This window comes from Chaetodon trifascialis, chromosome 22 (genome assembly GCF_039877785.1).
Source record: "Chaetodon trifascialis isolate fChaTrf1 chromosome 22, fChaTrf1.hap1, whole genome shotgun sequence".
Lineage (NCBI taxonomy): Eukaryota > Metazoa > Chordata > Actinopteri > Chaetodontiformes > Chaetodontidae > Chaetodon > Chaetodon trifascialis.
In genome coordinates this window covers 19,133,184-19,157,598 of record NC_092077.1, presented here as the reverse complement: position 1 = coordinate 19,157,598, position 24,415 = coordinate 19,133,184, and the positions used below count along the sequence as shown (strand labels likewise).

Sequence of the window (24,415 nt, the reverse complement as noted above, 5' to 3'; positions counted from 1 at the left end):
AGTGTTAGGTCATCTCCTCTCATCCACTAATCCACTTAAAACAAATTGAAATATGAGTTTTGTGCCTGTCGAATATTTGCTTACAAAGGAACAGAGATGTTTTTATCTCGAAGATGCCTTTTGGGATCTGTGTCATGGGGAGAAGGGAACAGTGGGGGGAAAGGCTGAGGGATTGTCAGATAAAATAAACATAAAATAAACAAATAAATGCAACAGATGGGAGAAAAGTAAACAGAGTCCTCGCAGGAAGCAGGGTGATAGATCACTGGACGGGGATTAGATATGAAGGCCTGTTACATGTTTCTCTGCTGTTGGCCGGTGATCTCTTTCCCTGAGACGGTTGAAAGACTCGTGAAGATGTTTCACGCTGAATTCTGTCGACCACACGCAGCTCAGGTGCTTCATTTTGTTTAAAATTAATACCACAGGAAAACCTGAAGCTATTGTCCACATTTGAGACAACATATTTACTTAGAATTGTGATCACGTTGTCTTGCATGAGAAGTGGATTAATTCCTTTCTTAACTTAGTTACAGTACAAAAACACAAGTTTGTAACTTCACTCATTGATTTTGGTCAAACTGGATCATATTTTATGGTTTCCTGATGGACAGATGGCTTTACTTCTGCTGCTAACTGCAGCTGCCATGAGCTAGTTAGCTAGTTGCCTGGACTGTGGGATGTTGGTGTTTACACTGCTTGCACAGGAGCATTGGACCACCAGGAGGAAGAGGCTTCTGAGGCCACGGGAGCAATGGGCACCAGAACACAATACAAAGATGTCTTTGAAGAGCAAAAAAAACAAAAAACAAAAAAAATGGTACTTCTTTACATTCTGTGGAAAATTTCAACTTCATATGTTTTAAATCCTTAAATATAACTTTAACTGTGACACCTGTGTCTGCATCACATGATGTCTCAGTACACCAGATGTAAATATAAGTCAGGGTGTCGTCGGTGTACAAGTTTTACATCCGAATGTTCCACGGTGTCGTGGTTTAGAAACTTAACACAGTTCAAATTTAACACAGTGAGTTTTAAAACAACAAAGACGAGCTGGAAAGGAGTTTTTGGGGATGTTGAATTAATCTATGAAGAAATTTAGCCTGAATCTGGGCTTTGGTTTGGGGTCTTCAGACTGGCTTTCGTGACAAACATAAGTGGACCACAGCACCTGTAAATGTGTTTTATTTGTCAGTGTTCACTCAGATGAACTCTCCAGGATGACCTTTGACACCAGTCCCACATAGCTTGAGCACAGTTTGTGTCCTGTGTTATGTAATCGAGTTATCTCAGCAGCTTTTCCACCAATGAACTCAGTGTTACAGTTTCATCAACTCTGGGTCAGGACATCAATGTGGTTTTCTCTGGTGGGTCACACATAACAGGAAAACAGCACGTAGTCATGTGTTGCACAATGTGAGACTTTCACTGCGTTTAAGTTTAATATTATGACAAACTGAAAATTAAGACATTTTTGTCCTGAACTTTGCTTTGTTTCGTTTAAGGTGACCAATGGATTCTTCACCTGGGGAAGCAACCTGTCCACCCTGTCAGACATCAACATCCGCATCCCCACAGGTGGGACTAACCATCGCTTAGCCAGGCTTATTTCAGTGTTTCACCAGAATTTGATTAAGCTTTAAAAAGGTTTTATGTGCTAAAAAATGCAGTCTAGAAACAGATATCGCTAAGGTCATACACAGATGTGAATATCTTGTTAAAGTCCATGTTTGTTGTTTCTGAATGTTGATAGCTGTGACACTGTGAATGTCTTTGAGCCCGTCTGGAGTCCAGCAGAGTCCGTCTGGTTGCTCTTAACCAGCCGCTCATGTTTAGTCTAATTAGGCACAAGTATGGGAACAGTTCATAGACTAAGTTTGGCAAAGCAATTAGCGTTAATGCTAATATTACCACCCTGCACAGTTCCCAGGCAGCAACACGACAGCAGCATCTGAACAGAAAGATCAGGTTTGAGGTTGGCTCCTGCTGCCTTTGGATTTTATTTATTTTATGAGTTATAAACCACTCAAGACTTGGAGGTAATTATCTCTGTTCAGTGTTAAAAGGTGAAGTTCGTGCTCGTGCTGTCAGAGAACGGTCACAGCGAGCGAAACATGCAGACCTGCTGTCAGAGCGATGCTGCAGCCACGTCCCTCAAATACCAAGTGTCAGGACACCGGGTCATGTTGAGGAGGCTGCCAACAGATGGGCCGCGTAGTATATCACACACACACACACACACTCACACACACACACACACACACACACACACACACGCACACACATCATCCCCTGGGAAGTTACTTAGTAGTAGCATGACTGGGATAGCAGGCGAGTCACTTCCCAGGGGATGTGTGTGTGTGCGTGCGTGCCTGTGTGTGTGTGTGCGTGCATGAGTGAAGTCATTGGAGGATTTTCGGTGCTTTGTAACGTGTGTGAGACCCCAACCCGCCCGTTGAGACACTCTGATACATGGTGTGCGCTGTCTGTAAACGTCAGTGTTTTCAGTGAAATAGAATAAAATCAAACTGTCCGTTCAGGTCAGCTGACGATGGTTGTGGGCCAGGTGGGTTGTGGGAAGTCCTCGCTGCTGCTGGCCATGCTGGGCGAGATGCAGACCATCGAAGGACGAGTCTACTGGAGCAAGTAAGACATTACAACGACACCTCAGGACACAGTGTCTCTCAGCGGTGCTCAGCAGCTGATTAGCATGTAGCCGTTCTAAGCTAATCAGTGCGTTTCCTCCTGCTCAGTGTTCCATCAATCTGTTTGTTTCCAGTAACTTTCTGTTTTCATCCTTCCACTTTCTCAGTTCTGTTTGTGTAACCACCAAAGTTCTTACAAAATAAGACATTTTCTCTTGCGTATTCGCTCATTTTTTAGCTCGAATAAGGTGAATGACACAACACATGTACATGCAGATCATTTAATTCTCATATGACCTTTGTGTTTATGCATCACACATCTGACACACAGAACATGCTTTATGTTTTGAAGTAGATGAAGCTCAGTAATAACTGTGTCTGTCATGATGTAAATTAACATTTCTCGTCTCTGCTGGTGACGAAAGTCTCGGGTTGAGACATCCTGACAGGAACAGATTATTCGTCCGTTAGCATCAAGCGTCCGCGATCAGTTTTCAGTATGATTTGATTTTCTGCTCTGATGGTTACGATGAAATGAAATGACTGTTTGGGTTATTGAACGCACTGAAAAGCTTTTCATTTATAAAATGAATGATGGAGAGCTTGTCTGTGGTTGTATTTCATGGCACTTTAAAGTATTGAATTATACTAAAGAGGCTTTTATTGTGGAATGACCATATCGGTGTCGCTATCAGCATCATTATTTGTTTGTTTGCATTGCAAAAAACAAATTAACTGTCACAGTATCTACAGTCTCACACATTAAATCAATACTCAGGAGGTTATTGACGAAATAATGAGAAGATGTGACGACAGTCCTCTTGTTTTGATGGATATTAACGAGGTTGAGCTGGACTCATCAGAAGGCCTTTTTTTTACCGGGACGAGCTGATCCTCCTCTTCCTCTTACTTACCATCTTCTTCTTCTTCTTCTTCTTCTTCCTGAAATTCCAGCTTCTGTCGCGTCTTCTTCTGTCGTAGATTAAGTTGTAGATTATAGATCTGTATCATAAAATAATCTGTAGCCTCCGGGGCTGCACGCTAACCTTTGCAGTGTGTGTGTGTGTGTGTGTGTGTGTGTGTGTGTGTGTGTTTGCACATCTGCGTCTGTGTTCTTATGATTGCATGTGTGTGTGTGGACACGCGTGAATGTGTGTGTGGTTTCTGTCTCTTTACCTCCTGCCTTCTCGCCACATCAGGCAGCCTGAGTGTGAGGTGGTCTACGAATGGGACATCAGGTACTTCCTCTCTGGTCGTTCACACACACACACACACACACACACACACACACACACACACACACACACACACCATAAACATCCACATTTACTTTCACATCCGTGTCTCTTCTGTCTGCTTTGCCGTGATTTGTACGAGGCTTGTATCGCCAGCAGTGAAGTGCACCATAATAACCCAGAACAGATGGAAAAGGTCAGAAACTGACTTCAACAGATTCCCCCGAGCTTCTCCGCAACTACTGCTGAGCTGAAAGCATCGAAAGCATGAAAAGTCGGATAAAATAGATAAGATCAGATAAAACTCTGCTGATTTCAAGCAAAGTGTTGAAAGACAGACAAACACAGCAGCATAGAAGGGATAAAAAAAGGTTAAAAATATTATAAAAATACAGATAATAGATAAAGTGTTTGTACTTTTGCACAGTTGTAAAAATATATACAACAAAGTATAAACTTGCACAAGATGAAGTGGATGTGAGCATGTATTAGTGTGAACAACAGCAGTGCAGAAACAGTGCGACATTAAATGATGCTGAAGTCAAACAGGTCAGAAAAACACATTTCATTTACCTCCTCTGAAACTGGTCCCAGTGCTGCCCCAGTGATCATCCAGCAAGGCCTCCAGTGGATGCTGAGGTCTCAGCAGCATTTCAGTGACTGTTACCTGCTTTACACTAAATGTAGTTATTTAAATACTCTTGAAGCAAAAAGTAAATGTGACGCTGACGCCTTTTTTTCCAGTTTTAATGTGACACCGTTTGACCTCGTTTGAGAGTCTGTGACGACTGAACACACACACACACGCACACACACACACACACACACGCACGCGCACACACACACACACCCTCCTGCTCATTAAACATGAGACATTGTCAAAGAAGCCACCAAACCTAATAATCAGAGGCAGACAATGACTGCATCGCTTCCACGGCTCTTCTCTTCTGGGTGGGAAGGTTAATTCGATTAACAGCTGGCAGGCTATCATGTCTCCATTATCTGAGGTTTGGCATGAAAACACGTCCCTCTCTTCCACTTTTTTTGTTCCTCTCTGTCTGTCTTCCTCCCTGTCTTCTCTCTCCATGTGACAGACGTTAGCTGTCTTCGTTTGCCCTCTGTGTCTCCTGTCGCTCATTTCCACTCGCACACACAAACACACACAGCGCTGATTGCAGTAGGCTCGTTCTAACGCAGTGACGTGACTTTGACAGTTGGTCAGAGACAGAGGAGTCTGATGAAGACGTCAGGAGGTATACGCTCTTCTTCCTGTCTCCTGTTTCAGATGTGAAGTGACCCCTCGTTCACCCCTTCGCCCTCATCTGATTTAACTCCATTTGTCATCTCCGCTCTCAGGAGAAAGTACCGTTTCCCACTGCGCTCACGATGCAGCGTTTCAGCCCGCGCTGTTCACGGACACACACATATGAGCTGCTTTTATTAGCTTTGACTCAGTATACTTCTTTATTATACCACAGTTAATTGTAGTAAATTACAGTTAGTGTTAAAAACAAGTCATACATCCAAAAGAAACGAGATCTTTAGGTGGAAACACTACCGCGTTTGTCCACAGGGGGCGCCAGAATCAACACAAAATGAAGGTTCCTTCAGTTTACGGTTTATCTATTTTTTAAAAGACTTATAATGAAGCATTGTACAGCACGGATTGCAGCTGAAAGCAGACGATTTAAACATGAGTCTAAATATAGAAATGCATTTGAAAAAGAGGAAGGATGTAAAATAATGAACAGCTCAGAAAAGTTTCATTTTTGAAGTCTTAATTCAGAATGTTTATCTGTGGATTTTGGTCTTTATTTTCCAGTTTTTCTGCTTCACATTCAGACTCTGAAGCATCATCTTTTAGTCTTTTGCTCATAAAGTTTGGCTTTAATCTTCCTGCCACAGCAACGTTGTGTGAATATGTGTGTGTTCGGGAACGGCGTCGGCCTGTGGAGTGTACTATCTTCTGCTCATCGATCTGCTCTTCTCCCATTGAGTTGGTGATTGGTTTTGTGTCATGTGATCCCGGTGTGGTTTGTGCTTTTAATGCTGGGAGTCATTAGCACAACTCTAATGTAGTGTTTTCATCTGTAAGAAGCCAAATATACACACAGGATGCACTGAAGTTTGTTTATGTAATAATACACGTCGCACTCGCTGAGGACGCACTCACTCTGTAAAAAAAGAGTTTATGTGTTGTGTTGTTTGTCCACACGCTCAAACACACAACTTTCTTTTTTAAGCATCAGACATAATAATTCTGTCCAAATGAGGTAAGTTTGCATTCTTACAGACAAATCTCCTCAGGTCAGACTCCCAGCAGAGCGCTGCAGTCCTTCTCATCCTTGTTGATGTTTTTGTTGACGTTTGCGTTGCCGTTGTTGGTGATTTGCAGCTCATCATTAACCCGATCCATGATCCATACCTCTCTCTCATATCTGGCAGAATACATTTCACGTTGCGGTGAAGTTTGACAGCTTCCAAAACTTAATCCTCCCTCTCGTCCTCCATCTTTATGTTTGGATGTCGCATTCATGAAGCTGTTCAGGGCAGGAGCGCTGATCTGATCGTAGCTGTTTTACGCTCAGTGGAAAGAAAGCAAGAGATTCTGTGAGATGCTGAGTGTCACTTCTGGTTTTTAGGCTTGTTAGAAATGCTGTAGTAGACAGCCTGACACACGGTATATGTGCAGCTTATGGACTGTAAAACCTTCACTTTCAGTCAGATTTGATGCTCCATTGAAGTGACATTTTCTCCTCATGGTCACGTCAGTTCTTCCCTAGAAACAATCATTCATTAGATATCCCCTCGTTATCCAGTTTAACACTTATACATTTGCACAAAGGATGAACTGTGCACAAAAACAGATCAATAAACTGCAGCTCAGGCATGAATTAATGCTTGTTTCACCTGAAATTAAACCTGTATTTCAAGATTAAAGGATGATTCTGAGTTTAATCGCTAATTTGTTGTTTGGTTTTAGTCACTTGAAAACAAAGTAAATATCGCTGTAATGGTCAAACTGACAGCAGATCAGTTCTCCTGCTCTTTAAAGCTTTATGAATGCGGGAGTTACAGTTCTTAATTGTCCGTTTGCTTCTGTTTCCCATGATGCACCTCAGCAAGAACAGATACTCTGTGGCCTACGCGACCCAGAAGTCCTGGCTGCTCAACGCCACCGTGGAGGAAAACATCACGTTTGGCAGCTCTTTCAATAAGCAGAGGTAAAAACTCAAATTTCACGAGTGTTTCGTGTTTATTTCTTCACTTTTTGGCTCCTTTTTGTCACTTTTTAATGTGGGCATGAGCGCAAATGTCGTGTCTTACACCACGAAACGGCGTAGAAGCTTCACCTTCAGTGGCGGTAGGAGGACGCTGAGCTCTCCTCTCGTCTGACATCCGCCTGCTGATGGCGTTTATGTTGTGTTTCTCAGGTACAAGGCGGTGATTGACGCCTGCTCTCTGCAGCCGGACATCGACCTGCTGCCGTTCGGAGACCAAACTGAGATTGGAGAGAGGGTACGCACGCGTTTCATCTATTGTTTAATATAACTCTGCAAAGATGCGACGTTTGTGATCTTCCAGTGGCAGTTTGATGAATGTTTGGTGCTGTGCTGCTGTCATTTCCCATCATGCCTTGCTGTGATTCAGGGCATCAACCTGAGTGGAGGTCAGAGACAGAGAATCTGCGTGGCCAGAGCTCTCTACCAGAACACCAACATCGTCTTCCTGGTGAGCTCTTCAGTCCGCACGAGAGGCTTCCTCTCTAATGCAGGAAGGACTCAGATCAGTTTTCTATAATTACTTATTTCTGAACACACTGGAATGTAAAATGCTTTCTGTATTACTCCATTTTCATTGTGTAGAGCTGAATTCGATTACCGTCCGCAGGAAGCAACACCCTCTCTGCGCCGCGTTAGCGTCAGCCTGCATACATTCAACACATGCTACACGCCGGCCTTTGGGATGAGGAGGTGTCCCCTTCTTCCTCACTCGTGTGTTTATCTTTCTGAGAAGTTGCGTGATTTCCTGTTGCCACCGCAAGCTTCGCTCGGTCGTATCAGCGTATGGTATCAGCCATCAGTGGCATTCCATCACACCTCCATCACGCTGCGTAATGTACGACGAGGAGGGAATGTTTTCGTAAATTAACGCCGTTTCACGATGAAGGCGCAGCTGCTTGGACTTCTCATATCTGATCTGAGGGTTGAAATATGCGTCATCACACGCATTAGCACAATATAGCACACGCTCCACGGCAGAGACCCGCCCAGCAAGACAAACAGTAACAGAACAACAAGATTTAAGTGAGATCGAGTGAATATAAGTAGAAGAAATCAAATGATCGGAATCAGAATCAGCTTTATTGGCCATGCGTGGGAAAATAGGGGAAAAAATGGTCTCATTTGTCTCGTAGGACGATCCCTTCTCAGCGCTGGACATCCACCTCAGTGACCACCTGATGCAGGAGGGAATCCTCAAGTTTCTGCAGGACGATAAGCGGACTGTGGTCCTGGTCACCCACAAGCTGCAGTACCTCATCCACGCAGACTGGGTAACAAGCCTGAGCTCATAACGGATCACCACGAGTGAACTCGGCGAGCGATCAAGCCTCACCTCACCTGAACGTCTGTCGCAGTGTTTCAGTGTTTCTCTGTGTGTCTCATTCAGATCATAGCGATGAAGGACGGCTCTGTGCTGAGAGAGGGGACCCTGAAGGACATTCAGACTCATGACGTTGAGCTTTACGATCACTGGAAGACCCTGATGAACAGACAAGACCAGGAGCTGGAGAAGGTGGGATGAAGATGCGTCTCCTCCGAATCTGGCAACCGCAGATAACCAGCGTGTTTTAGCCACGCGGCGTTAGCTGTTTCTCATGTTTCTGCTGTAATCCATTGTGTCTCTCCACGTAGGACATACAGCAGGACAGTCAAACAACTCTAGAGAGGAAAACTCTGAGGAGAGCTTTCTACTCCAGAGAGGCCAAGAACCAAATCGACGATGAGGACGAAGGTGATGATTCACCGCTTTCTCAAAGTCGTCCCTTGAGGCTAATTTCTTGACAGAATCTGATTTTTTTCCACCTCATATAAGAGTCCAGAAGGCAGATTGTGTCCATATTTCACATTTGGTCAGATACTGAAGTAGAGACAATAATCTGTCCTGATTGTTCAGGTCTCAGGTTGAACATGCATGTGAAGCATTTTTACCGTTTGTAGCTTCTTTGCCGCCATATTTGACTCATATCATATCAAATACCTGATTTTCATCCTTTCAGAGGAAGAAGAGGAGGAGGAAGATGACGACAACATGTCCACAACCACTAACAGAGGATCAAAGATCCCGTGGAGGGTAATCCGTCCATGACACGACCTTTTAACACAGAGCTGCTCTGCAGAGACGACAGTTAAAACGTCATCATCGGCTTCCATCCAGTCATCCTCCTGCTGCTGCTTCATCTCCTCAGGTGTGCTGGTGTTACCTGTCCTCTGGTGGCTTCTTCATGGTCTTCCTGATGGTGTCCTCCAAGCTTCTCAAGCACTCCGTCATTGTTGCCATTGACTACTGGTTGGCCATCTGGACTTCCTCCAAGACCAATCAGAGCACCGGAGCAGGAACAAACGCGTCCAATGGAACCGGCCTGGCTCACGGCGCTAACGCCACCCTGCCCCCACCTGGTGCTGTGGAGGCGGAGGTATACGAGTTCCCACCAGGGTTTTTTGGATTGAAAGTTGTTGGAAATGAATAGGAAATGTTACCATGTTGGATTATCTCCATTGTTTGACCCACAGCAGGACTCGTACTATCTGCCAGTGTTCATCATCCTGTGTGCGGCCGGCATCACGCTCTGCCTCATCACCTCTCTAACGGTGGAGTTTCTGGGTCTTTCTGCAGCCACCAACCTGCACCACAACCTGCTCAACAAGATCATCCACGCCCCCATCAGGTGCACAGACGCACACACCTGCGTGGTCCATCCATAATGTGTGCTCTGGGTGTTATTTCATGCGTTTCTTTCTCCTCAGGTTCTTTGACATCACTCCGCTGGGGCAGATCCTCAACAGGTTCTCAGCTGACACCAACATCATAGACCAGGTGAGCAAGCGTCTCTGCAAGCTGATCCAAATCCGAATCCACCCTCACTTCATCATCTCTTCTTCTCGCAGCACATCCCTCCCACGCTGGAGTCTTTGACCAGATCCACATTGCTCTGTTTGTCCGCCATCGGGGTCATTTCTTCCATCACTCCAGCTTTCCTCATCGCCTTGATCCCCCTGGCGGTGGCCTTCTACTTCATCCAGAAGTACTTCCGGGTGGCCTCCAAGTGAGTCCGCAGTGTAGAAAGTCCTTGTATTCTCCAGAATGCACCAAAAATAAAGACTTGTTTGTAGACGGGGAGTATAGTAGGCAGTTATCACTGGGTGTGTAAAACAGACATTTATTGATAAGAAACTGCGTATAAACTGCACATTGCGTCTGTCTCAGGGACCTCCAGGACCTCGACGACTCCACACAGCTTCCTCTGCTCTGTCACTTCTCAGAGACCGCTGAAGGCCTCACCACTATAAGAGCATTCAGGTACGAAGCACCGCTGCGTCATTAACAGCTCGTCTGTTGCGGTTTTTCTCTGGTTGCGGCTCGCGTTGCAGTTGCAGCTCCGTCGGTGGAAGCTCAGCAGTTTCTTCTTGTATTTCTGTCCTCACCCTCTTTCCCATCGTCGGTATAATCCAACATTAAACAGCTCTCACGCTTTTTTTCTCCTGTCCTCCCTGAGGACTCCCTCTTCCTCGCGCACACACAAATATACAAACACTGAGATGCACGCACACACAGAAACAGTGAATCTGGTGCTGCGACAGATTCTTGGCAATCATTGGACAGTTCCCATTATCATTATCTGCTGGTCTGCCTCCAAACCAAGTCTGGTTTCGATGGCAGGGATTTACTGCTGAACGCAGATGATGATAAAACCTTGAGATCTGATATAAACTCAGCAGTAAACTAATGTATTCCTTTATTTGAACATTTGTTTACTGACATTTCCTCCTTCTGGAGAACAAACACCGTGACGACATTCACAGGGGACAGCGGGGGTGTGTGTGTCTCACATGTGTGTAAATGTTTGTTTCAGGCACGAGGCTCGTTTCAAACAGCGCATGCTGGAGCTGACGGACACCAATAACACGGCCTACCTGTTCCTGTCTGCGGCCAACCGCTGGCTGGAGGTCCGAACGGTGGGTCTTGTCTCACGTAGTCCCGTTGTCCTGATGAGCACATTGAGTTTATGCTTGCCATATAAAATGTTCTATACAAGAGAGAGATAGGAAGTTATGATGTGTTTGGATGGGCAAAAATATGCCCCAAAAATGTAGAAATTAATGGATAAAAGAAGGAAAATTCATGCTTAACTGTTATGTTGCTGCAGCTCTTTTTGCCCTTCCTGCACTTTAAGATAAGATAAGACTTTATTGGTCCCACACTGGGGAGATTAAGTCATTACAGCCAGCACAGAGGGGTCCAGATGAAAAGTACACAGGATACAGAAAAGAGTCAGCTATGTATATGTACTTTATGTACAGATTATAAAAAGACTTTGTACTTTGTTGCCAGTATGGATGATAAAGCTTAAAAACTGCACCACACGAAATGGAAAATGTGAGCAGACATTAGCATTGACGACAGCAGGTTTACGGTGCAGACTTTGATTTCGAGCGATCTGTGATGAAGCCTTTCTTCTTCTCTTCTTCCTCTCTGTGCAGGACTACCTCGGCGCCGTGATCGTGCTGACAGCAGCGGGAGCCTCCATATGGAGCTTACACTACGGTCTGCCTTCAGGAGGCCTGGTGGGCCTCGGCCTCACGTACGCCCTCACTGTGAGTTCTCCTCAGTCTGCCCACTCACTGAAGCGCCTTTCTTCTGAACCAGACAAACGCTCTGTCATCAGAAGTACCGACTGTCACTTCAGCTGTGCAGCTTTGGAGCTTACGCTTGCATTGCGTTAGCTGTTGTGTAACGTGCCAGTGCAGCCTAGTGGTAGAAGAGGCTCCTAAACAAACAGACAGAATATCCTCACTGTTCCTGCTGCAGGTTTGTGTGAATAAACACCATCAAAGCTCGACAGGTCCTGTCCTGGAAGGAGACCTTTGTCAAAATGTGCTTTTAAGATCTTAAATAACAGTCCTTCACTCTGTAGACACGATCATTATCTTCACAGTGGAAACACGATCCCGTCTCTTTGTGCAGGTCACCAACTACCTGAACTGGGTTGTGAGGAACCTGGCAGACCTGGAGGTCCAGATGGCAGCTGTGAAGAAGGTCAACAGCTTCCTCGGCACAGAGTCGGAGAACTACGAGGGATCTATAGGTAACAGAGTCCTGACACAGATCACACACACCTGACCTGATCTCAGACGAACCCGATCCAGCTTCAGGAAACTCCCTTTGTGACGTCTTTGACATGATTTAACGTGAACCAGCTCTTTGGGGTTTATGGGATGTGCTGTGGTGAAATACAAATGCTGCTGGAGCTTTTTCCCAGTAACACATCATCAAGACTTTTCATTATTTAATGGCGGTGCCAGCGAGATTACGAACATCGAACAAAGCCAAATCAAGTCCAACCAAACCTTGAACAAAAAAGGAAAATTCTCAGAATCTGCCAAAGGACAGAACAGCTATTTCTGGAAACACAGCAAAAACAATTCCTGAACTTGAAGGATGGCTGGAAATAACAAAGAAGCTGAAAAGAAACCAAGAAAGAAAAGATAAATAAAAGATTTCTTCTAGACTCTGTTGAAATATGAGAAAAGGAGGGATCAGGTTTTCCATCCCTGCGTCTCACATAAGGATCATTTGTCTCAATAACTTTTCACTAAATGACCCACGAAACCATAAAATTATCCCGAAACCCGAGTGACAGAAAACAAAAAGATTCTTCTTCTCTGACGTCATGGAAGCTTCCAGCGAATTGATAAAAGCACCAAAGTGAAGGAGGAAGGAGCCGAACAGGCCTGCAGCAGAGCGCTGAACGTCTTATCTTGTCAGTGCGACAATGTGAATGATGTGGTACACAAGCATTAATGTTTCTGCGCAGCTTTCGCTCTAATCTGCCTCGAGAACAGCTGGAAACCCTCTGCTGCGGCTCTGCAGGGAGTTCCACTTGAGTTTGGAGATTGCACAGTTTTAATAGGAAGCCTGCATCACAGACTGGAAGCTTTGAGGCATTTTTCCCGGCATGGAGCAGCTGCCCAGCTGCATGATGGGAAGTGGAGGATCCAGAGCGAAATATGTCAAAAACTGTAGATCGACTTTCATGAAACTTGGTTCGGACGCTCATGACCCCCTCAGGATGGTAAACTTCCTAATTAGCATGTTAGCATGCTTACTTTAGCATTTAGCCAAGCTGTGCTGAGCTGCTAGCATGACTGTCGCCTCTTAGTTTTATGGACTTTGATCTTTTTTGTCTCTTTCAAGTCCTCCATCTTCATCTAAATCACTACGTTTTAGTCATTTTTCTATCTTTTACGCTGAGTTGCAGGGCAGCAGGACTCACCGTTGCATCGTCGATGCTGCTGTGTCTTAAACCAAAGACGACATTTTCCAGTGTTGTTCGGGATCAGCAGACGGAGAGAAATGAACCCCCCTGTGATTCTCCCCCTCCAGACACCTCTCAGGTGCCCGAGAACTGGCCCCAGGAAGGTGAGATCAAGATCCAGGACCTGTGTGTGCGCTACGACCCCATGCTGAAGCCAGTGCTCAAACACGTCAACGCGTACATCGAGCCGGGCCAGAAGGTAATTAACAGGAAGCTGTGAAGAGAGTGTGTGTGCGACAGATACACCTACAGTGACCCAGAGAGGCAGGTAATGACAGTTTGTGATATTCAGAGTTTATTATGTAATTAATTTCTTCAACATAGGGTAATGATAGTATAAGGTTTAACCTCCTCTGATTAGCATGTATTGGCAATATAAGTAGATTTAAAAACCCCAAAACAGGACAATGTCCCAAAGTATCGGTCTGTCATTTGCTGAAAAGTACAGAACTGATGAAGACCTGGACTCTGTCTTCACGTGTTTTTGTGTCAAAAACTGGTCCAGTATTGAGAGAGAGCGCTATGAATTGCTCACCGTCAGTGTACATCCACTGAAAATGTTCGTTTTTTTCAGCTGACAGGCTCAGATTGTTATTCTAAATGTCTGAAAACATTTTGGAAAGGATCCCTACACGCCTCCTCATAGCCACCAGACTCCATCGACAAAAGCAGTCATTTTACCTCACAGATCATCACGACACACACTTCATTCAAACTCAACAGAAACAGAAAAAAACACATCAAAACCGTCTTGGTTAGTCTCCCAACAATCCCCACCAGCTGTGGTTTGGTCCAAAAAGTCATTAATTCACAGAGTTAGATGTGAAAATATCAGAAGAGCAGCGAGGTCGAGCATCAGAGAGGCAGCGTGAGAACCAGCATGTAAAGCCAGAATATTCTCACATTTAACTCTCTGAATGAAAGCATTCATTGTGTTGGAACAATGAAAAGATGAATCGAGATGGTTTTGGTGATTTTTATTTAGTTTCTGTCAATGGAGTCTGGTGGCTTCGGCTAAAGATAAGACCGCAGCCCGTTTCACAACAGCCGGAGCAGAACTGCGTGAATCCACGTGCTGAAGCAGTTATAGATGGCAGGTAATTCACACGGTGCTGCTGGGAAAGAAGGACCTCACATCACACTGAAATAACACAGTGGTGACGTGTCCACAAGCAGAGAGGAATGTTCAACAGAGAGCCAGGAGACGAGGGACAGGAGGAGGTGAGACGGATTCACCAAGCGCGACTCGGGAGGCCTGAAGGAGCTTCAGTGAAGTTAAATATGACTTTCTCCACTGCGTCAGCTGTAGATGAGGAACATTTGAATACAAAATGTTCCCACAATCATAAATTAACATTATTGTGAGGTGTTTTTTTTAATAGAAAGCATCTCAATCAACTCACTTCTTTGTCTTCTGAACTTTGAGAAAAGTGTCTCACCGGGGTTTGAGCGTCATAACGTCGTTAATATTGTCTAACAAGTGCAGGCTGGAGCGTCGGAGGCTAATGAGAAGACGGTGGACGTTTCCTTTGAAGTCACAGCCATGTGCCTCCAATAAACCGCCATCTGACACTTTGAGACCAAAGCTTGTCCACGCTCAGCACGCAGCCGCCGCTCTGTTACCACACAGGTGTCTGATGTCTCGCCGCAGTGTCACAGCGAAGCTCATTGGCCGTCTCTCCTCTTCCTGTTAGGTGGGAATCTGCGGTCGCACGGGCAGCGGGAAGTCCTCTCTGTCGTTGGCCTTTTTCAACATGGTGGACATTTTTGAAGGTGAGCCTGCAGAGACGTGATGATCAGGAGAAGCTAACTCTGAGTGTTACTGTAAGAAAATGCAAAAACTGGGGAATGAAAGTTAGAATAAAAGTTTTTCCTCTTAAAGTTCATGTACGTGAGTTCAGCTGAGGCAGTCGTTGAGCTTTTTAAGGTGTCCTGGTCGTAAAGTAGTCAAAGCTGCACGCCATGTACCTGGCTCTGTTAGACTCTGCTGTCTGATGAAGGCAAGGTGGCCAAAAAAATTATTTAAAAAAAGGAAAATCTGGCAGAAAATTGGCTGGTTTGTGAAAGAAAAATGTTAAATCTCTGCAGGGAGGAGGAGCTCTCCTATTTTTAGAAACAGCAGTACTAAGAGTGCCGACTGGATGAGACAGAAATATTTAGAGTGAAGATACTCCGGCATCATGAAGGGTCAAACAATGCTCGTGTTTTTCATCCCTGCTGCCTGCAGCTCCTTCAAACTTATCACGCTTTGAGTTTACGGTTCCTCCCTGAAGTGGTAATCATGACCCGCCTCAGTCTGTAAACCAAACTGTACATCTGCTCCCTGTTAGTCCACGGCTGTGATTAAATGATCCAAACGCGTTAAACTAGCTGCTACAGCAAGATTATTAATGCAACTCCAGAAAAAAAACTAATTTCTGACACTCAGACAGGTTATTTTTTCTGACTTGTGAAACCATCTTCGAAGCAAATATACTAGATGGAGCGGCGTATCAAAAACAGGCGAATGTGGGTTAATCCGCCGCTGAAAATAGTCCCCAACAAATGCTAAAACCTGCAGCGAGCAGCTGTTGTAGGAGATTAATTAACAAGCCCGTTTAAGAAATAAAATTTTTGAGTTGTTTTTAAAGATTTGCAGCTTCTGTAGGAACCAATGGGCTTGGAGCTGAGAGCCACATACGGGGCGGGAAGAGAGACGAATTAGCGCTGTTAGCGGCGGTCTAACAGAACGATGGCTTCATCGTTAAAGGAGCCAAAGAGGCGTCAGTGCGCCGGAGCAGGTCGTCTTAAATCATTAAACCATTAAATTCACTCGAACACACGCAGACTAAACCCAAACAGCTGAGGTGATTTAACAGCTGAGACGACGTAAACACAGATATCCTCATGGGTTCGGGTTAAACTAAAGCTCCACTGGAGGCTAATTGGTCCTCTGGATTGAAAAGACGTCGCCTGTAAACGCTGTAGCGTCGCCGTGTGTTTACGTTGGCGAGGCGTTTATTTAAACCTCCTCCTGTCGTCTCAGCTCTTTCTAAACACTCCTGCAGGTCTTTGTGAGCGAGAACCTGAACGTCTTTCTACTAAATTCCGGACAAAAGGACGTGAAGTGGCCTCTTCAGTCAGAGGACTGAAATAAGGACAGAACTGAAGACGCCGTTTCCAGGCTCTCGGTGATTTGTCTTCGAGACGGCGGCCTTAAACTCTTTAAACTGTCTCTTTTATTTAAAGGGTTTTCAAAGCGCTATCGCATAATTCTGTTTTCAGTCTGGATGGAGATGACGGCTGCTGGACAGATTATTCAGACAAAGATGAGATTACACAGTCACTCTTTCCACACGCGCACACACACACACACACACACACACACACACAGCTGGGCAGAGCTTTCATTTAACAGTGAAGTGAGACGTGTGTGACAGCAGCATTTCCTTATAAAGCAGTGGAATAAAAGCAGAGCGGCGGCGTCCTCGTGACGACTCTCCTGACCGAGCTGAACAGAAGAAACACACTTTAACACTCGACTCGACTGAGGAAACAGAATTATCCTGAACGAGCTTAAGTTTGTGCTTTAATAGTAAATCAACAGTTTTTATATTATATATTTCTATTGTTTATCATTTATACTGAAAATTTTAATATTATTCGCTGACAAACTGAATATTTTTGGGTTTTGGACAATCAGGTCCGATCAGAAGAATAAGAAGAGGGAAACTGTTCCAAGAACCAGCGATAGATTCGACCAATAGGCGATAGATTTATCCAATCAGAAGCAACGAGGTCGTGTCAGTCAGCTCTATTATTTTCTAACGTTCTGATTACTGTTCTATTAAGTGCTGTCATATCTGAAATAATGTTTATGAAGCTGAGTTTGCTCCTCCTCCGGTTCGAGATGTGAGCGTGTGTTTGCGTATTTGCAGGAAAGATCGTCATCGACGGGATCGACATCTGTAAACTTCCTCTGCAGACGCTCAGGTCACGGCTCTCCATCATCCTCCAGGATCCTGTGTTATTTAGTGGATCAATACGGTAAGCAAACACTTTATTTTGAATTGTTCTCGTCAACCACGCTGGACTAAACGCGAACCTTTGGTGTGTCAGTAAATGTTCTACTTTTCTACTGAACCACAGTCTGTTTTCTATTTCTTTCATGAATGAGGTGGTTAGAGTATTAAGATCCCCGCTGCCGATCTTCACGCTTCATCGTTTCAGTCATCTTTCAGTTAAAAATGGCAAACATTCGCTGGCTCAGCCTCCTAAAATGTAATTTGAACTATCAGCTGATCATCGATAATACAGGTAATTATTTGTTGAAGTGATAAAAACGTCTTCCACTTCTCACCTGTGCAGCAGCTTCAGATAAAAGCTGAGTTACCTGAAAAAACTGCAAACCTTTCACCTTTCCAATGTACAGTGTGAGCGAGACAGGAAGTCACACACAAGTTGCAGAGAATCTGCTGTATTTTCAAAATAAAACGCCCCGTGCAGACTCAGGATCGTACATCAACGATAAACACATTTAAAACAGATCCAGAAAAGAAACCATTTAACTGCTGATTTATGGCAGAAGCACAGATATTGAGGAAAAATGACCAAATCAGCAAAATCTCAAAAAGCCAGGATGGAAAAAAATGCATCGTAGACTCAACGCCGCGGTGGAATCTCGCGGTCACAGCTGCCGACAGCTGCCAGGTTTCCAGATTTCTTTAAACGTCACAAAGTCAACAAGAACAGTTAGTTTTGACCAGCAGAAATCAAAGCTAAAAGGTTGGAAAGAAGACATTTGAAGAGAGATCACAAAAGATCGTGTGGAGTCACAAACGCTGGTGCATCAATGGGAAGACAGGAAGTGACATCAGAACCACAGCTGGGTGTCACACTGTTGGATTAACGACGCTCATATTTTGAAAATACAGCGCTGACACCACATCATGAGTGGATGAGTCAGTAATATTAGCGTGTTTTTGCGTCCTGGGAGAGTTTGGTCACATGACCACACGGCGGCCCAGCTGCGGGGTGAGCCGTTGAAAACACAGTGGGAACTCTGGCTCGGACCTAATCTGACTTTTGTCACGGACGTCACGGACCGAGGAGGTCGCCGGAGAGATGAAGGACCCTGCGTCCTCTTCTGTCTCGCCTCGGCCTCTGTCACACACACTCACGGCCTCGGTGTGTTTGTGTTAGTGGAGGACAGTGTGACTCTGTGTTTGTTATAAAAGACAAAGAGCATGTGCTGTTTGTTTGGACAGATAAGGCACTCTCCATAATTGTGCGTGCGTGTGTGTGAGAGTGTGTGTGTCTTTTTTCCACCGGCTCTTGGGGTGAACGTTCGACAGTGACTGCTTCACACCGCTGTCTTAGATTTTGTCCTTATGTTCTTGCTCACACACACACAACATCCTGATCGCGTCTGAAGTTTGTGATTTTAGCGTTAGCATTAGCACCTTACTGTATGACAAAGACTCACACGCACTCCTGTGCAGGATCCCTGTTTTTAGTCTAATATTTTAGATATTTTTGCAATATTTTCCTCCTAATTTTCAATGTCAGGTAGGTAAATTTGCATCATTTAGTGTCTTTTCTCGGGAGACGTGCCAGTAAATAGACCACCTCCCTCTGTAGACTCCGTCCAGGATCGCACCAAACTCTGTGCTTTTTTATTCCTATTTTAGCCTCTGCAGCTCACACTGCACTCTCTGTTACTCCGCCTCTGTGACTGCGCAGCGACAGGTAGATGCACCTGTTCAGCATCAGCTCAGTGTGAACCGTGTCCTCTTGCTGCAGGTTTAATCTGGATCCAGAGAGGACGTGCACCGATGATCGACTCTGGGAGGCACTAGAGATTGCTCAGTTGAAGAACATGGTGAAGGCACTGCCTGGAGGACTGGGTACTGAAATAAACATGTGGTTTCACTGCAGCTGGAGTCAGCTTTGAAGCCCTGCAGGATGCATTGATTAGTGATCGGATGCTTGTGGTTGCAGACGCGGTGGTGACAGAAGGTGGAGAGAACTTCAGCGTCGGTCAGAGGCAGCTCTTCTGTTTGGCCCGAGCCTTCGTCAGAAAGAGCAGCATCCTCATCATGGACGAAGCCACGGCGTCGATAGACATGGCCACGGTGTGTGTGCTTGTGTGTGTGATACCGGATCAGTTCTCAGCGAGGCCAGGCGATAGACTGCACCGCTTCATACTCACATTTCTCTTCTTTTCTTCCTTGCAGGAGAACATCTTACAGAAAGTTGTGATGACTGCATTTGCAGACAGAACAGTCGTCACGATCGCAGTGAGTCCTTCAGTCTGTTGGTTTTCTTGTTAAAAGTGAAGCAAAGGGACACAAAGCTGAACCAGAATCAGCAGATTCCTGCCCTGCAGCGAGTCGAGGTTCTGGGTTTGCTCCGTGCTCATAGATGCAGACATGTGGCTCTTTGTCTTTGAGCTTCATGTGCATCTATTCGATCTTCCTTCAGGATGCTTTATGCATCCTTTTGTGCACCTTTTCCTTTTTCCACACTAACTGTTTTTCCACACTTTATTATATTTAATACTCCAGATGCACTCAGCATCTTTAATGTGGCGTCAGTCCTCTTATCTGCTTTCCTTTTCTGACTTCATTCTCTCTGTGATTCGTCTCGTCCTCTGTTTTCTCTTCCTCCTTACTTTCTTCTCCTCCTTCACCCACCCTTCCTCCTCCTCTTCTTCCATCCCGTCCTCCTCTCTGTCCCTTCGTCCTGCCGCCAGCACCGAGTGTCCTCCATCTTGGATGCCGAGCAGGTGTTGGTCTTCTCCTCAGGGATCTTGGTGGAAAGCGACTCGGGTCCCAACCTGCTAGCACAGGAGGAGAGCCTCTTCAGTGTGCTAGTGAGGACTCACAAGTAGACCTGGATCAGCACAGACCGCCTCGGCTCTGACCGACTCTCTTCTGTCTTTTCCTGCCAATCTTCCACCTGTTTCTGTTTTTTCCTCCTTTTCCTGGCTGAGTCTGGGTCTGCTGAATCCTTACTGCCACTGACAGCCTGGTTGGTATCAAAACAAATGACTGCATGCTCTTTTCTAGATATTTTGTGTACATGAAGTGCAGTTGTGCCACACTCTGCAAGAATTCAAACATCCTTCAGTTCAATTAGAGTTTGTAAAACTACCTTTAAATTCACTAACAAAGTCTGTGGCGATAAGATGCAGATTTATAATGGTTTAATGGGTATTATGGATGGAGGAGAGGGTCGAGGGACGAAGGAAAGGCAGGATGAAGGGGAGAGAGGGATGGAGGGTGAGGGATGAGAGGATGAGGGAGAGATCCAGGCCAATGATGGATGGGTGGAGTCATGTAGCAGAAAGAGCAACATCATCTTCAAAGAAACAGATATCCCGTCAATGTGTTTGATCTGGATACATCTGGATCTCACATGGCTCCATTTTAGTTTTTAATTGTAAAGAATCTTATAAATTACTACTGAACATGACCAGAGTGTAACTGTGGCCTTGTGTTTGCAGCACCGTGTCCACACCATCCTCACAGCTGATCTGGTCATTGTGATGAAGCGAGGGAACATTCTGGAGTACGACAAACCCGAGACTCTTCTGGAGCAGGAGGACGGGATGTTTGCTTCGTTCGTCAAAGCCGACATGTAGACACAGCCAATCAGCAGCTGATCGACAGCTGACGGACTGATCGGTCAACAGGCCGACGACACGACACGACACAGTGATTGAGTCGCTGAGCTTCGACTCGCTGCGTCTCTGAACTTGGTCATTTAATCTGCAGAATTGTTCTTGAGCTGAACCTCGTTTTAAGTCTTTAATTATCAGAATATCTCTTACATTTATTTTCTGCACAGCATGTATCAGTTTTATTACTCTGCAGCACCTGTATTATGCAGCAGCAGGTGAGGGAGGAGCCTGTGTTTGAAGGCCTTTTCAGTGTCAGCGCAGACTGTCTCACTAAAGGATTTAAGGTTTTAGACTCTGGTGTAGTTTGTGCTCCATGTTTATGTGAAGTTCTGAGATAGAAGTAGAACTGATAGAACTGACGCTGCCTTTGCTGTTAATAAGACGTTTTTCCAGGATGAGGACTGAAGAAGAAGAGTGACACAGGAAATCAACATCAAAGGATTTGCTGCCTTTTTTTGAGACATTTCTGCAACTGTGGCACCAAAAAGGAGGCTTCAGACCTCACAGTGTCCAGACCTGACGGGGAGCTTCCACCAGGAGGTCGATCCAGACTTCAGTGCCGTGTGATGTGAGCAAACCTCAGAGAACAAAGGGAGCATGAGCAGTGTGTGGAGCAGGCGGCATCTTTGGTGGAAAGAAGGTGGAAATACACCAGAAACAAATCCATAAAGAGCTCGTTCGTACCGGCTTCGTTTGTCCTTCACAGAGATTTGAAAGGTCCTTTAAAACGTGGTGGTTTAATACAACCTCCTGTACTCAGACATATAATAAGCTTCACAGCTTTACTGCCCACAACCATGGTTTTTAATGGTTTCCATTATTTTGGCCACCGGTGGAGCACTTGCATTTGTTTCAGCTGTTTCACGAATTCAACCACACTTCAGATTATATTTTGGTGATTTAGTATTTAGACTAAACAGGATTATTTTGTTTGTTTCTGGTCTGCTTCCACCTCAGCTCTCTTCTATCGGTTGTATTTCTACACTAGTACAAACACTGTAGGGTGTCGCGGCTCAGGCTGAAGCCGGCGAACCCGCTGTCTGTCTGCAGTCATGCTTTGCTGAACGTATTATCCTCGGGGACGGTAGAAACCCAACGTGAGCTCCATTAATTCCACAGATGTTTAACGGTCTTTGAGGACTGGTGGTGATTTTTAAGGTTCTGAAGAGTTCCAGTGGAAAGTTTTTATGCTGAGAGGATTGACGCCACGTTGTCTATGCAAACAGCATTTTTACTTCCATAACTCTGGATTATAATCTCATCAGTATGAACATAAAAGTGGTTATTTCCACTTTTTTCCTGATTAGCTTAGCTTAGCTTAGCACAAAGGCTGGATACAAAGGGAAACAGCTAGCCTGGCTCTGTCAAAGGTAACAGACTTCACCTACCAGCACCTGTGAAGCTCACCAATAAACACATTGTATCGCTTGTTTAATCCAGAATTGTAAAAATAACTATGTTGCTAGTTTTGCAGGTAAGATTATTATGTAACAATGTTTTATTCCCAGTTAGAGGTTTTATAAAGAGTCAGTGAGTCTCTGCTGGAGTTTGCACCAGACTGGTTTGTATTCCCCTTTAGCAGCCAGCAAACCTATGGAAGCCCATTCCCGCCAATGTGATGGAAAAAAGATCCTGTAAGTCATTATAATGCAAAAACTTTCTCAAAGTAACGATTCATTATCACAAAACGAGAAACTTTCTCACAATGGTTATTATTTATGCCATTGACATTTTTAGACATAATTTTGATGTTTTAGGTCATTATTTTGAGACCTATCGAGAAGATTTCTCATAATTGCAGAATCTGTTTTTTTCCATCACATTGGTGTAAATGGAAAACAAACCAACACTTCGCCAAAGTTTTCATTACATTTTAAATTTCAACACGTTGGTACAAACTTTGGTCTTTTCTAGAATCCCCGTCCCGTCTCTGTGGGACTGGTCTTCTTGTCCCTTTGTGTTGTTGTCCTCTTTTATATTTACTTTGCTTTTTGATGAGCTTTTAAAATGACCTCGTTCTTTAAGGACTAAAAGCCAAACAGATTCTATTGCAGGAATGTTTTTTTCTTTATCTTACTTCTTAAACTTGGATCTTTAACTCTGACGTGTCCTTTTCTTTTTCTCTCGCTCGTCTTTGTCTCTGCTCTTCCTCCTTCATCTCCTTCTTCTTCTTTGATCCTGATTCAGCTCCTTTTTTTTTTGTCCGGGCCACAAGTACGTTCCATAAATCTTTTGTGTTTCCTGTGTGTGTGTGTGTGTGTGCGTGCTCACCAGCCAGAACCTGCAAACTGCTGCCTTCTAAATTCGTTTATCTGTGAGACAAAAGATGGAAACGCGAGTGCTTGAGGACAAAGAGAGGACAGATTTAAAAGCAGGACTCTGGTTTCAGTCTTTCTGTGTTTGTGCTGGTTTTCTTCTCTCAGCTTTAGTTTTGGGGAACAAACAAAGTAAAGAGACTGAATGTCGTTTTTCAGCCCATCGTGGCTTCATGACGGTCCGTGTACCCACAGTACCTTTGCATGTACCACACAGTGGACAGTACACAGTATCTACAGTTTTCTGAATGCACATTTGACTGTTACAGAACTTAAATCCCAGATGTCATTTATACAAATACAGGTTCTTATGTTTTTTATTCTTCATGTATGTACGTGTACATTCTGTATATCCAAGGATTTTTAAACGTATATAGCAAAGTGTTATTATGTGTGCCTCTTTCTTTCTTTTTTTTACACTTGAAATAATAATAAAATGGTTTGGGGTGAATTGAGCCTTTTCTCTTCGTAATCTTGCAGCAAACGCTCACAATATGTTGCTAAATGGCGCCCCCTGGTGACCAAGTGTCCCATTTCTAGCCCTTAGTTCAGTTTATTGCAGTCAAAAACTCCAATTTATATCAACCAATGTGTAAAAAAAAAAAAAAAAAAGCTTTTATACGAATGAATGAATATTGCATCCTAAACACAAACTGTTTACTCTTTAAAGATGTGGTTTATTTCTTGTTCTCACACAGTTGAATCGGAAAATTATCTTCATTTAAGCTTTTATTTATCATTTACATTCAGATACATTTGACATTGCAGCATAAACACAAGAAAAACTTGGGACTTATTTGACATATGATCATATTTATTTACAATTCCTTCTATATTCATCAGCGTATAAAGCGGTAATTTCTTTAAGCTGTTATTAGTGACGTGGTCTTCCTCACAGACTATATAACTTGTCGAATTTCTAAATTATTCAAGTTTGTTCTGCTTTAAACGGTTTC

At 44.4% G+C, this 24,415-nt stretch overlaps 1 protein-coding gene across 5 annotated transcripts in view; it reads left to right on the top strand.

Annotated features, from left to right (window-relative positions):
* The window catches only part of abcc9 (ATP-binding cassette, sub-family C (CFTR/MRP), member 9), a 38,442-nt gene extending 14,527 nt beyond the window's left edge, over positions 1-23,915 (top strand). For 2 of the 5 annotated variants that reach the window (XM_070991888.1, XM_070991887.1), the window contains exons 18-43: positions 1,509-1,581; positions 2,544-2,649; positions 3,848-3,886; positions 5,098-5,136; positions 7,006-7,107; positions 7,318-7,402; positions 7,535-7,615; positions 8,301-8,438; positions 8,555-8,680; positions 8,800-8,899; positions 9,165-9,238; positions 9,354-9,581; positions 9,679-9,833; positions 9,913-9,982; positions 10,054-10,211; positions 10,373-10,465; positions 11,019-11,121; positions 11,647-11,760; positions 12,131-12,251; positions 13,550-13,680; positions 15,176-15,254; positions 17,399-17,507; positions 19,263-19,366; positions 19,461-19,594; positions 19,697-19,759; positions 20,968-21,165. In XM_070991888.1, the coding sequence (XP_070847989.1) occupies positions 1,509-1,581; positions 2,544-2,649; positions 3,848-3,886; positions 5,098-5,136; positions 7,006-7,107; positions 7,318-7,402; positions 7,535-7,615; positions 8,301-8,438; positions 8,555-8,680; positions 8,800-8,899; positions 9,165-9,238; positions 9,354-9,581; positions 9,679-9,833; positions 9,913-9,982; positions 10,054-10,211; positions 10,373-10,465; positions 11,019-11,121; positions 11,647-11,760; positions 12,131-12,251; positions 13,550-13,680; positions 15,176-15,254; positions 17,399-17,507; positions 19,263-19,366; positions 19,461-19,594; positions 19,697-19,759; positions 20,968-21,105 (2,763 nt within the window). In that variant the 3' untranslated portion in view covers positions 21,106-21,165. Of the gene's footprint in view, positions 1-1,508; positions 1,582-2,543; positions 2,650-3,847; positions 3,887-5,097; positions 5,137-7,005; positions 7,108-7,317; positions 7,403-7,534; positions 7,616-8,300; positions 8,439-8,554; positions 8,681-8,799; positions 8,900-9,164; positions 9,239-9,353; positions 9,582-9,678; positions 9,834-9,912; positions 9,983-10,053; positions 10,212-10,372; positions 10,466-11,018; positions 11,122-11,646; positions 11,761-12,130; positions 12,252-13,549; positions 13,681-15,175; positions 15,255-17,398; positions 17,508-19,262; positions 19,367-19,460; positions 19,595-19,696; positions 19,760-20,214; positions 20,493-20,967 lie in introns of all 5 variants that reach the window. The other 3 variants (XR_011603519.1, XR_011603520.1, XM_070991889.1) reach the window with 3 other exon arrangements.
* The last annotated feature ends 500 nt before the right edge of the window (positions 23,916-24,415 follow it).